The sequence below is a fragment of the Triticum aestivum genome, chromosome 1D (assembly GCF_018294505.1).
Source record: "Triticum aestivum cultivar Chinese Spring chromosome 1D, IWGSC CS RefSeq v2.1, whole genome shotgun sequence".
Lineage (NCBI taxonomy): Eukaryota > Viridiplantae > Streptophyta > Magnoliopsida > Poales > Poaceae > Triticum > Triticum aestivum.
In genome coordinates this window covers 453,740,454-453,752,770 of record NC_057796.1, presented here as the reverse complement: position 1 = coordinate 453,752,770, position 12,317 = coordinate 453,740,454, and the positions used below count along the sequence as shown (strand labels likewise).

At 48.7% G+C, this 12,317-nt stretch overlaps 1 protein-coding gene, 1 non-coding gene and 1 pseudogene across 2 annotated transcripts; all 3 read left to right on the top strand.

The window, feature by feature from the left end:
• The first annotated feature begins 4,238 nt into the window (after positions 1-4,238).
• LOC123182868 (adoMet-dependent rRNA methyltransferase SPB1-like) lies at positions 4,239-10,967 on the top strand. Its single transcript, XM_044595543.1, has 2 exons — positions 4,239-9,868; positions 10,021-10,967. Exons 1-2 carry the CDS (start codon positions 9,616-9,618, stop codon positions 10,587-10,589), a joined length of 822 nt encoding a protein of 273 aa, XP_044451478.1. The 5' UTR covers positions 4,239-9,615; the 3' UTR covers positions 10,590-10,967.
• Positions 10,730-10,811, top strand: LOC123183933 (uncharacterized; annotated as a pseudogene).
• Positions 10,871-10,937, top strand: LOC123183768 (small nucleolar RNA Z105). Its single transcript, XR_006492795.1, has one exon. It is a non-coding gene; the product is annotated as a small nucleolar RNA Z105 (small nucleolar RNA).
• Positions 10,968-12,317: the final 1,350 nt, after the last annotated feature.

The following is a 12,317-nucleotide window of genomic DNA, read 5'->3' as shown; positions in this document are numbered from 1 at the left end:
ACAAAAGCATATGAAAAATTTGTAGTCGAGGCTTTTCATGGGCTGCCAGGCCCCAAATTCGAGGCTTTTCATGGGCTGCCAGGCCACTGAGTTAAACCATTTCACAAAGCCTTTTAAGATGGTCCTCCATCTTTAACCAATCGCCGGTCTATCATTGACAAGTTCAGGGTCATATGCGATTGACTTGTCAAGTTGGCGGGTCATACCAGGCTTACCTGGTATGAGTGACTTACTTAATGAAGGCAGGTTAACCCGGGGTTTTAGGTGTGTATACCAGGATTCCAAGCCACGGCTTGATAGCTTATTGCAAGTGTAGATTTCTTTGTTCATTGCGATAGCAAAGAATCCCCAAGCAACATTTTGAGCTGTGCTCAACGGGTGCCTATGTTTGAGTTGTTCTTGACAACACTCTTTGGCCCCTAAGTAATGGCATTGCGCCAGCCAAAAGGTGTAGCTATGGTTGAACACAACCAAGCCCCCAAGTGACTTACTGTCGTGGCTTTTGAGCCAGCCAAGAGGTGTAGCTATGGTTCGAATACAACCAAGCCCCCAAGTGACTTTGTGGCATTGCGCCGATCAAGAGGTGTAGCTATGGTTCGGATACGACCAAGCCCCCAAGTGATCAATAATATGATAAGCCAATAAGGCGGAATACCCATGTTTGAACCGCGCATCATGGCAACATGCCCTCTTCGGCAACCTTTAACTTTTTGCAAGAGATAAATTCTTCTTGAACCGAGATTTTTAAACCGGATATTGAGAGCTTCAAAGCTTTGTGGGAGACATCTTTCACATGAACCGGATTTTAAACCGGAATCTTTATTTTCAGCCGGAAATTTTCTGACGGCATTTAAACTCGAACTTGCGAGAGATTAATTCTTTCTGAACCGGAAATTCTTAAACCGGATTTGAGAGCTTCAGAGCCTTGTGGGAGAACAGATTTTCCTTGAACCGGATTGTAAACCGGATATTCGAGAGCTTCAGTGAGACTGACTTCCCTTGAGCCGGATTTTAAACCGGAATCCTTTCTGATGACCCGGACCTTCTTCATTAAGCCGGGTTTTTGTAACTGTCATATATTTTCTAAACCGGAAATTTTTTGACGGCCTTTAAATTTTCATCCATATGGTAGTAGCCTCCGGGACCGGGTTATCTTTCCCTCCAACGTCCTGGGGTTCTTGAGTTCACTGAAAACCGGCAACATTTGCTGAGTCATATCATTGTAGCCCCCGAGTCTCAAGGTGACTCGAGGAGTTGGCTTGAGATTCTCCATACTTGACCGTGATATAAGCTGGCATAACTTGTATATCATTGGTGTTGATAGCACGATGTGAATCCACAGAAGGTTGAGGTGACTGCGGCGGGTTATAAATGATCTCGTATGATCCGTGTCAGCAACTCGGCCAATGGTTCCTTCCAACTGGCGATTTGAAGTTAACAAAACTGTAGTGGCGGCGACTTGTGCGCCTTCCCATTGAGCCATCCAGTGCAAACGGCGGTTGATGATAATTTGCCTCCAATTTGAAAGAAAACCGGGCTACCCAAGCTGTGACTTGCTCATACTCAATAAACAGCTCATGCAGACAGGTGCGGCCCGGTATGTTGATGTGGACCAGGCCGCGAGAGACGGACAACCTGTGCACGCTTTATTGGGTAATTCGCACAGTCCTGACGAGTTGATGCAGACTGGACCGCGATATAAACCGGCATGGGTTATCCAATAGCTCAGCGATATAATAATCCCTTTTTGCAGTAGACAATTTGTCCTGCATTGGAAAACTTGCAAGCCAGAGTAATTGCTCTTTTTAAAGAAAGCAATACATAATATGAAAATATAATGGATGAATTTCACCTGATATGTTAAGCAAGAAAATATCCACCGCGGAGTTGATGATCACCATGTTGAAACTGGAATCAATCACGGGCGAGTCGGCCATGCGAGTAGACGGATGAATCGGCCGCGGCGTTTGTACAACGGTACAGACGAGCAAGTTGTCCTTCGCATTGTAAACCGGCGCGGACACATGAACTGACGGCGAGGGCGGACGGGCGACTCGTCCGTGGGGTTGTAAGGCGGCGCGGACGGGCGATTCAGCCGACATGTTGATGCAAATTGGACCGCAACACACTCGTCCGTGAAGCTGATGTTTGTGAACGACCCATGATCACAGCATCAGAGGCGGCTCGGAGAGATGAATCGGTCACGGCATTGTAAGCTGGTGCAGACGGGCGAGTCGGCCACGACGTTGTAAGCCGGTGCGGGAGTCCGTTGAGTAAGGACGACCACCTGTGCCGAATGATGTTGGTACGCCTCCATCTCCGCAGTATAATGCCACTTTGTAATTAATAATTCTCCTGCATATAAAACACAGCAGGGCAAAGTAGTTTTGCTCGGATGAATTAATATGTGCTTAAAAATAAATAGGATAAATAGCACCTGATTCGCCCAGACGACAGATGATCCTTAAGTCTTCATGGCGAGACAGCTTTTGAGGTTTTCTTCGAGACCCGACTCCATATGATCCGTTTTCTTAATCTGGGAAATACCTTTCTGGCCCTGCCAGACATGTATTGTGTCTTAACGAGGCTTGAGACGTCTGGCGGCAGCTCAGAGACGTCGGGCGGGCCGAGGACGGAGGAGGCCATGACAAGACCGGTGCGGCAGAGGTGACCCGCGGTGCGCTTGGCGAAGACAGGCGCGCGGGGCGCTGCGGCCGATGGCGGGTCGGCTCCTCGGCCCAACAGGGCCGGTGACGCCGCAAACCATGACGGCGGCGGGACGATCCGGGAGCGGCTCAGAGGAAGCAGCTTGACGGAGGTGAGCATTAGTGACTATGGCCGGCTTGGCGGCGGTCTGCTGCAGATTCAGGGCCGGAGGAGGCAGGGCGATAAGGCGACGGCCTGCGGTTGAGAACCGTGTTTGAGACGGAAACGTGCTCCGCGACGAGTCGGCGAAGGCGCACGTCGGCTTGTCACTACCAAGGCAGCGCACGGGCCGATTGACCATCCTCTCTTTCTAAATCGTTGAAGCCGTTGACCCTTTGACCAAAACGTGCAAGCACTTGGCAAAGGAACCTGTCCATTGGGATGAAGTACTCCCGTCCCCGTCCTCGTTGATGTATTTGGTCAGTCTTAGACTTGTATATATTTATTTTTTGGTATGCGGAGGACGAATCTGCTTTTGATTCCGTGCCGACCGTGTTGACGACTCGGACTTCTTGCTTCTGCAACTCCGGCTTTGTCAGGTTGCAGCTTGTGCTCTTCACGTAATATACAGCAGATTTGACCCATGATTTGATGTGTTGACAGCAGCAATTTGTCTTGGCACATAGAACGATGATTGATGTATTGTACTCTGAACTTTTGCAGCTGGCTGAGTGCGACGGCGCTGATGTGGAAATTGCGTTGGGATTCATCGCTTTGCGAGATTTCTCCCGAACACCCGTGAGTCGGAAACCATACGATGGATCACCCATATCTGATGTACGCCGCTGTCAAAGAAACTTTTTCCCTTTGATCTGTTTTATGCGGACACTGAAACTTTTTTAATCTCAACTGATGAATTCGAAGTTGATGTAGATCCTTCCGTGCCCGCTTTTGTTATCTGACCAATTGCAATCTTCTCGAACCCTAGAAAAGCTCCCTCCAAGAACTCAACACCACCGTGCGCAGGCCCCACGGTGGGCGCCAACTGTCGTGGTTTTGTCACGGCAGATGTCCTTAGGGTGAGGACTTAGTCGCGAGGCCAATGCATCTATGTGGTAGCTTGAGAGGGGTTGAGCGGAATCGAGAGACGCAACACAAGACGAGGATTTAGACAGCTTCGGGCCCCGGGAAACATCATCCGGTAATAACCCTACATGCTGTTTGAGGCTAGATCTCATTACGCTCATGAGGGAGTCGCCATAAACCGGCTCTCCTCTAATTGTGTCTAGCCCTAGAGATTATTGATTGTTGCCCTCTCCCTTTTTGGGGAGCCCTGCCCCTCCTTATATATGTTGAAGGGGCGGTTTACATGACTAATCCTAGTTGGATTAGGATTACTCTATTACAAGTGGAGTCCTAGTCTTGCTTCCTTTGTAAGGGAATATTCCTTGTGCTTTCCTCATAAACCGGCCCACACCATTAAACGTGAACCGGCCTTCTGGGCCTTGGGCCTCGTCATCCATTTGACCCGCCCGCCGGGTTACTAATGAACCGCCAAGATCGGGCGGGTTACCCGTGAATCGCCAAGCTCCGAACGGGTTACCAGTGAGTCGTCCAGTCCGGCCGGGTTATACTTCCGGCCGGGTTACGCCGCGGGGTATATCCCCGACACCAGCCCCCTTCATCCAAACCAACGGAGTCTTGCCGTCGCGTGAAGAGACTTAATACAAGAGAGAAGCGTTTCCTTCTCTTTGCAAGAATCAGCATCCCGGTTCCGACTCCAACCCCTAAGAAAACGCCGAAGGTTGGAAGAGAGAAAATGCCAATCATCCACTGGGCCGAAGGAACGGTGTGAACTAAGAATCTTGCCCGACACCAAGTGAAAAAAGCCCTCAGTAAGAAGCCACGAAGCGTCAAACCTAAAAGAGCGGGGACAGGAGGAAGGAACCATGACAGAATCAAGAAGGGATGTGTGATCACTACCAATAGAGGATTCCGCAACAAGAGAAGAACGGGGAAACAACCTATCCCAATCAGGAGAAACAAGAACTCTATCCAGGACCGAATGGACATGGTCGAGTTGATGACTAGACCACGTGTACCTCGCCCCAGACCTATGGAGCTCGCGAAGCGCAAAGTTAATGATGAAATCATTGAAACCCTCAGCCCTAGATCAAGAAACATTATCATTATTTTTGTCCCAGGGGAACCTAACAAGGTTTAAATCACCACCAATCAGAAAGGGAACAGAAATAGATTCAACTTTAGCAGTTAGCTCCAGAAGAAAAGCGTTCGATAAAGAATGATCGGCCGGCCCATAAACCCGAATGAACTCCCAGCTCTTATCAAGAATACGATGGTGAAGCACTAGGCTAGCAAAGTAGGAACCAGAATCAAAGGAAACCAAATCAAAAACATCCTGTCGCGCCCTTAATAGGATACCGCCCGAATGGCCAGAGGCTGGGATCCACTTCCAGAAAAAAATCCCATCGGCAGCCAAGGAAGCCAGATTGACATAAGAAAAGGATGCTTTGATAGTTTCTTGCAACCAAATAAGATCAATATCATTAGAATTTGGCGAGACCGATGGATTCCACGGGATGGGGGAGGACGACCGGTGACACCACAAGGCCGAAGCCGTCTCCGCCGGGTGTCTGAGTTGTTGGATAATCATGGTGGTTGGCATATGGACATTATTCATGACACGTTCCTTCTGGTGGATGCATAAGAGATTGCCAAAATTCGAACTTCACCTCGTATGGGTGAGGATCTTCTTGCGTGGGGACCGGAGCGGAATGGTTGCTTCACGGTACGGAGTGCTTACCGACTTGCTCTGGAGGATCATCTTTGGTCCTCTTCAGTCGCGGCGAGCAAGGCACCGGATGGGCAACGAGCCGTCTGGGCTTCTATATGAAGGTGCCCTGCTCCTCCTAAGGTTCGCACCTTCACTTGGCGTTTGATCACAGATTGTCTACCTACGTGGGTTAATAAAAAAACGACGCGGTTTGGAAGTCTTTGATGACCGCCCCCTTTGCGCGATGGAGTCAGAGGACACGTTTCATGCATTTCGTAGATGTCCTAGAGCGGTGACACTTTGGCAAGCGATGGCAGAACAGTGGCGGATCCCCCTGTCGGCGTCGTTTTAGTGGACGGGCTCTGAGTGGCTTGCCCAAACGCTTTGCGACCTGCGGGACACGGAGAGATTGGAGCTCATGATGACACTATGGCGTTGCTGACATGTTCGCAACGAGATAACACACCATAAGCATCCGCCCCCAGTTGAAGCATCCAAGAGGTATCTTCTAAGATATGTGGACTCACTAATTGGTGTGTAGAACAACCCGGGTGCTGATCCAATTAAAGGAAAGCAAGTTGTGGATGTGGTGACTCCCAAAAAGACATTACCGCATGCTCATGCCATCAATGGTGCCCCACCCAGGTGGTCTCCTCCGGCTTAAGGATGGGCAAAATTGAACGCTGACGGATCGTTCTGCGCCACATCGAGAACTGCGGGGGCGGGCATGATTCTGCGTGGCTCCACCGGCGACATCATTTTCTTATCCTGTAGAGAGTTGCGTACATGTACAGAACCATTGGAGGCTGGGCTCTCAGCTTGCATGGAGGGCAACAACCTCGCCCTGCATTGGACGGAGATGCCGATAGAAGTAGAGACGGACTGCCTTTTCGCTCTTAACATGATTAATGGCCCGGACAGGGAACGGTCTCGCTATACCATGTTGGTTGATCAAATTCAAAGGCTTTTGAGGGAAGAGAGGATGTTCAAGCTATCTCATGTTCATAGGGAACAGAATGGTGCAAGCCATTATCTGGCCTCCTTTGAACGGACAGAAGGTCGCACTGTGGTGTGGTTGGGTTCGGGACCAGGAGACGTCCCTGATATTTGTAAGAATGACTTATGTCCTGATTGATGAAATAAAATCTTCCTTTCATCCGCAAAAAAAGAAAAGAACGGATGTACTCCTTAAGCAAATTCCGGCGCCCCCTAACCCCAAAACCACGCATATTCCAGAAAAAAGAATCTCTCTTTCTCTCTGAGTGAATTCCATAATTCTGATGTGTTACTTTGGTTCGTGTTCATGCTCTAGGCTGATGCGCTACTCTGATTCACGTCCTCCTTTCTGAGGTATGGTTGTACAAAGAATTGAAGATCAGCACTGAGTAGAGGGATGTCGTCTGCTACTAGGGAACTCTTCTGATTTGAACAAAATTAACTAACGCCAAGTGAAAGAAGAATTTGACATGACACTAGGCAAAGAAATAGCCCCGCTAAAATAATTATGCTCTCATCCGAAGAAGACGACGACAAGAAAATGCAGATCAAAAGCAACTCAACCAAGATACTTGCGAACTGCAGACCAAGTCCACCAAGTTCTTCTTCTTATCTAGGTCTATGAAGTGCACCCTCTTAGTGTTGACTGTACTGTACCATTTCATTCATCTCCGACTGTATGCCATTGAATTCTATCCGACCCAGCAATTTACATCATCCACTATACTGTTTTCATGCTACTTAAAAAAATGCTAGGAATAACCAAAAGCAAATCATGGACGCCAATGAATGAAGCTAGCCAACATCGAACTAATAGACGGGCGTGGCTCGTCACCGCACCTCCGCCTGCTAGTAATGTTATTTTCCTGCCAGCCTTGCTGTTACACTTGGTGGGTTGCATGCGTCAGATAAGGGGAAAAAAGAGCAAGTATCATGTTGAATGAACCCAGCTTTTGCTAATTCTTAGTTGGGTGTGATTTTCTACTAATTTTCGGTTCACTCGGGATTGTGAAAACTGGTGGCGGAGAGTTAGAAAAAATTAGTGTCTCTTTGCTAATTCACACAAGGAAACGATGACTAAAAGTCTGGTAGGACCTGAGTTGAAAGCAAGCCACTTATATGTCCTGTTCTATAATGCAATAAATTCACATACAACGGTTCAATTTCTAGGAAACTAAAGGAAGAATTCGAACCTTACAAAGCTATTATCCCCGTCTCAAAATATAAGACGTTTTTGTAGCCTCGCGAATCGGTCCTTTTTGCAGTAGGTCGGTAGAGAATGCCCTTTTCAGGTCGGTAGCGAATGCCCTTTTGTTATATACTATCATATTAAAAGCATAACAGCCTTGTGAACCTTTCTCACACAAATTAAAATTTGAACTTACACCCAAACAAAACCTGATCTTATACCTTATACCGTTACATAGTAAATTATTAAACCACTGATTTGGAGTACATATGTTGGCAATCACCGATCTAACTCATCATATATTGTTACAAAGATATTAAACCACTAGCTCGGGAGAAAATATCCACGTTGACCCATGGTAGTCAATCTCCTTCCAGCTGGGGCTCAGACTTTGGGATTTCATATCGTATTTCTCGCCCGTGTCAATAAAATGAAGAGCATCTTGGTCCACGTCTTCACGAGTAGAAATGGACTTGCAGAAGAATCTGCTGATGAAAAGCGCTTGACTGCCCAGCCCACCTGAAATCGGCACCCAGTGCGCGTCTCCATTGACATCCGCCTCATAAACCTCCACCTTGCGGGTGAAGTTGATACTATAAGAAGGCCAATGCAATTGTCGCTTCACCATTAGCAGTTTCCCACATGACTTAACCAAGTGCCGATTGAGGGTGATGAAATCCTTAGGTTCATATGGCACCTCATCATCTATCCAACATGTTGCGCCTTCAAGAATCACGTCGTCGTCGGTTTTCTTCTCAAGTTCATCTAAGGCGTGCTCCTCGGAATCTTCCTTGCTCGGTACCTCGATATGGCCTTCATCAATATTCGTGACCTTGTCCTTAGTGCCCACATCATTGATTCCGGACTCAGAATTATCATCATCATCACTCCACACGCCAAAATGATAATAACCTGGTGGGTGTCTAATGAGGCGTTCGATGCTAGTAACGGTGGGTATACCATCGCTATCAAAATCTATACTGAGGGAGACAAGGTCCTCTGCCTCCGTGATTCCATATAATTTATCTCCAAGAAAAGCAATGTCAACGATGTAGATGAAGGGACCAGTTTGTGGCTCAGGCAACCACACACCCTTCCCCGTCCGGATTAAGATGAGAGGGCGATTGCGGCTATTCGTCATGACAGCGATGATGTCAGAAGGCGTTGACCGTAGGAGCACTTTACGAACCATGAAAAGCTCGGAAACATCGCCGATGACAGCATCCAGCTCGGGGAGCGGCACGGTGATGCCAGTAAACGGATTGTGCAAGGAGTAGCTATGCATCTTCTTGGCGTCGGTGAAGTCAATGGTGAGCCAATCGTCGGTGGAGCCAATGCACGTTGTGTTGCTGGGCAAGGTGGGGAGCCGGGGCGGCGAGGTGCAAACATCGTCCGAAGGTGTGTAGAACGAGCCGTCTGACATGACAATCCAGGGTAGCTGCCGTGAAGCCGAAAGGTGCCGGCGCATAGCCAGATGCCACGAACGGCACACCGCACGGAAGCGGGCTCGATCAGCGGCAGAGACCCAATGACGGTCACGTCGCACCTTCTCGAAGTCAGCGGAGAAACCAAGGACCCATCGGACTAGCGACCACGCCGAGGGGAAGAAGCCTCTCCGTGGAGGAGAGGACACGAGGCGGTCGATGATGAGGTCTAGTACGTCATGCGGGAGTTCAGACCACGGCGCCGGAGTCGACGTCGCCATAGACAGAAGCGGCTGTGGATCGGGTGGGTTTGTATCAACTGTGTAGCCAGGGCACCGCCACTACCCCTACGTACTATATGAGGATATAGGTTGGTTCCGAATTTGACGGGAGTCCCGCACCCAAACGGACGCCAACACGAACGAACATTCCTGAGTTTGAGTCGAACTCCAATTAGCGTGCTGGCTGGCGCGACCCGTGTCGGAAGCCCGGAACCGAGTACTGTTGCACGGACCCGCAAGCCCAATCAAACACGATCCGCCGTCTCGGCGGCGGCGGCGGCGGCGATGGGCAAGGCGAAGGGAAAGCAGCTGCAGGACGAGTACTACCACCTCGCCAAGGACATCACCACCACCAGGTGCCGCTCCGCCACGCGGAGGCTCATCGACACCTTCGACGTCGTCCTCCACGACGGCTCGCCCAACGTCGGCAGCGCATGGGCGCAGGAGGCCACCGCGCAGTCCGCACTCGTCATCGACGCCGTTCGCCTGGCCACCATGTTCCTCGCCCCCAATGGCACCTTCGTCACCATTCACCAAGGTCTTCAGGTCTCAGGATTACAGCGCCATCATGTTCTGCCTGAAGCAGCTATTTCATAAGGTCGAGGTGACTAAACCTAGAGCGAGCAGGGGCACATCCGCTGAAATTTACATCATCTGTCTGAAGTATCAAGAACCACGACCTCACCACAGATGAGGTCAAATACCTTTGCGAGGATTTGCAGGTGCTGGATAAAAATAGTTTCAAGCATATCTTGGAGTGGCGCACACGCGTAAGGAAAGCCCTGCCGTCATCTTCGCAAGTTACACCACAGGATGATGGTGCCGCGACGGACACCAAGGTCAAAGATGATGTTCAGCTTTTACAGGAAATGGAAGAAATGGATTCTGATGAAGAACACCAACTGGAGGAGATGCTTGATGAAGCTTATGAGCGTTATGTGACCAAAATGGGTGAAGAAGTAAAACAAGAACACAAACGTGCCAAGCGAATCGATCCTGATGCTAATGCAGGTTTGTTAGAGAGAGGTGAAGATGATGGTGGCAACGTTGGCATCGATCAAGGTTCTGACAAAGATCAAGGCCAAGAGACCAACCCCCTTTTATTATGTCTAGATACAGAGAAGCCAGCGGAAGAGCAAGATGTTAAAGCAGTGGTTCAGTCAGGATATGTTCACAGAAGAAGGAAGAAGGGGAAAGGTGGCAAAGGAGGCGCCAAAGGGGGGAAAGGGATGAAGGGTTCCGCCGGCCAGAAGAAATGAGGCATGCAAGGGAAAGCTGAGAAGAAGTTCAGCAGCAGAGTTTAGTTTAGCAAGGCATCGAGTCAAGTTAGTTTAGCAAGGCATGAATGAGTAACTAGACATTGTTGTGAGATCCGAGCATTTATGTGCTTTCTCGTACTTCTCTGCGATGTTGAAATCAGATAACAAGTCCGATGTAGTCTATTAAACCATGTGGACAATCAAGGCATTTGTCTGAGAAAATATTTGCTCCATCAGGTCCTTTCCTCATTTTTTCCACTGCTTTTCGTATAATTCTGTCACTGGCATAATGAGGAAGACAATTGGTGTCCGGTCTATTTGATGACAAATTGCTCCTACTCATTCTGAATGTCAAATCAGGAGCATATATGCTTTTGTTGGAAAGATTCATCTTACAACAGTGTTATCTTTGTTACATAATCTACATGCACTAGTAGAAAACTGGGCTTTGGTCACAGGGCAATATTCACATTAGACCCGGTTCAGTCACGAACCGGGACTGATGTGAGCATTGGTCCCGGTTCGTGCAGCCAGGGGCCTGCCGGGCTTCGTGGGGGCATTGGTCCCGGTTCGTCCGGACCCTTTGGTCCCGGTTGGTGGGACAAACCGGGACCAATGGGCCACGCTCCTGGCCCACCACCCTTTAGTCCCGGTTCATACCACAAACCGGGACTAAAGGGCTGGTCCTAGTTGCGGCCAGTGTTTAGTCCCACCTCGCCAACCGAAGGGCGCTCACACCAGTTTATAAGCCCGTCCCTCTCTGCCTTGTTGAGCTCCTCTTAAAGTGAAAATAGATGCCCTTATACACAGAATTTGACCTAAATTCACAGTAAATTTCATAGAAATTTATTATGAATTTGGGTTGAATTTCCTCTATAAACGCATCTATGTTCATTTTTTTATAGTAAATAAAATAAATAAACCTTAATAAAATAAAATAAAATAAACTATAGTAACTAAAATAAATAAACCTTAATAAAATAAATAAAAATAGCAGCAGCAAAATACTAAAAATAGCAGCAGTAAAATAAAAAAAAAATACATAAGTAATTAGAAATAAAATAAATAAGTTTTTTGTTGTAAGTAGAAACAAAACAAAACAAATAAAGCAAAAGAGAAAACAAAAAACAGAGAAAAAAAATCATGCCACCTACTGGGCCACCACGGCCTGAATACGACTTGAAACCCATCCGTGGGCCAGGATTCAGGCCCGCAGAAGGCCTAGTAGGCCCCATAGGAAAAGAGAACGGTTAGGCCCGAAAGCCTGCAGTTGAGAGGAGCTCGAGAGGGTGGGCGCAGCAGCGCTTATAAACCACTCTCGAGCCCTCTCAACTAGCGAGGTGGGACTAAACTTTTGACGCGGGGCAGCACAAGGCCTTTGGTCCCGATTGGTGCCACCAACCGGGACTAAAGGGGGTCATTGGTCCCGGTTCGTGGCCCCAACCGGAACCAAAGGCCTTTAGTCCCGGTTGGTGCCACGAACCGGGACCAAAGAGTTCCCTATATATACCCCATCGCCACAGCAGAGCACTCCAGAGTGCTCTGTTTTTTCTGGCCGGCGAGGGGAGGGCATTTCGGTGCTCTAGCTCACCTCCTATGCACATGAGGTGTTCGATGAAATGTCTGAGCCACACTAGTTAATCTTTCTCCTCTCGAAACTCGACCTCCGAGCTCCATTTTCCCCGAGATTTGTCTAGGTTTAGCGGTCCGTCACGTCCCGTCCCCGTC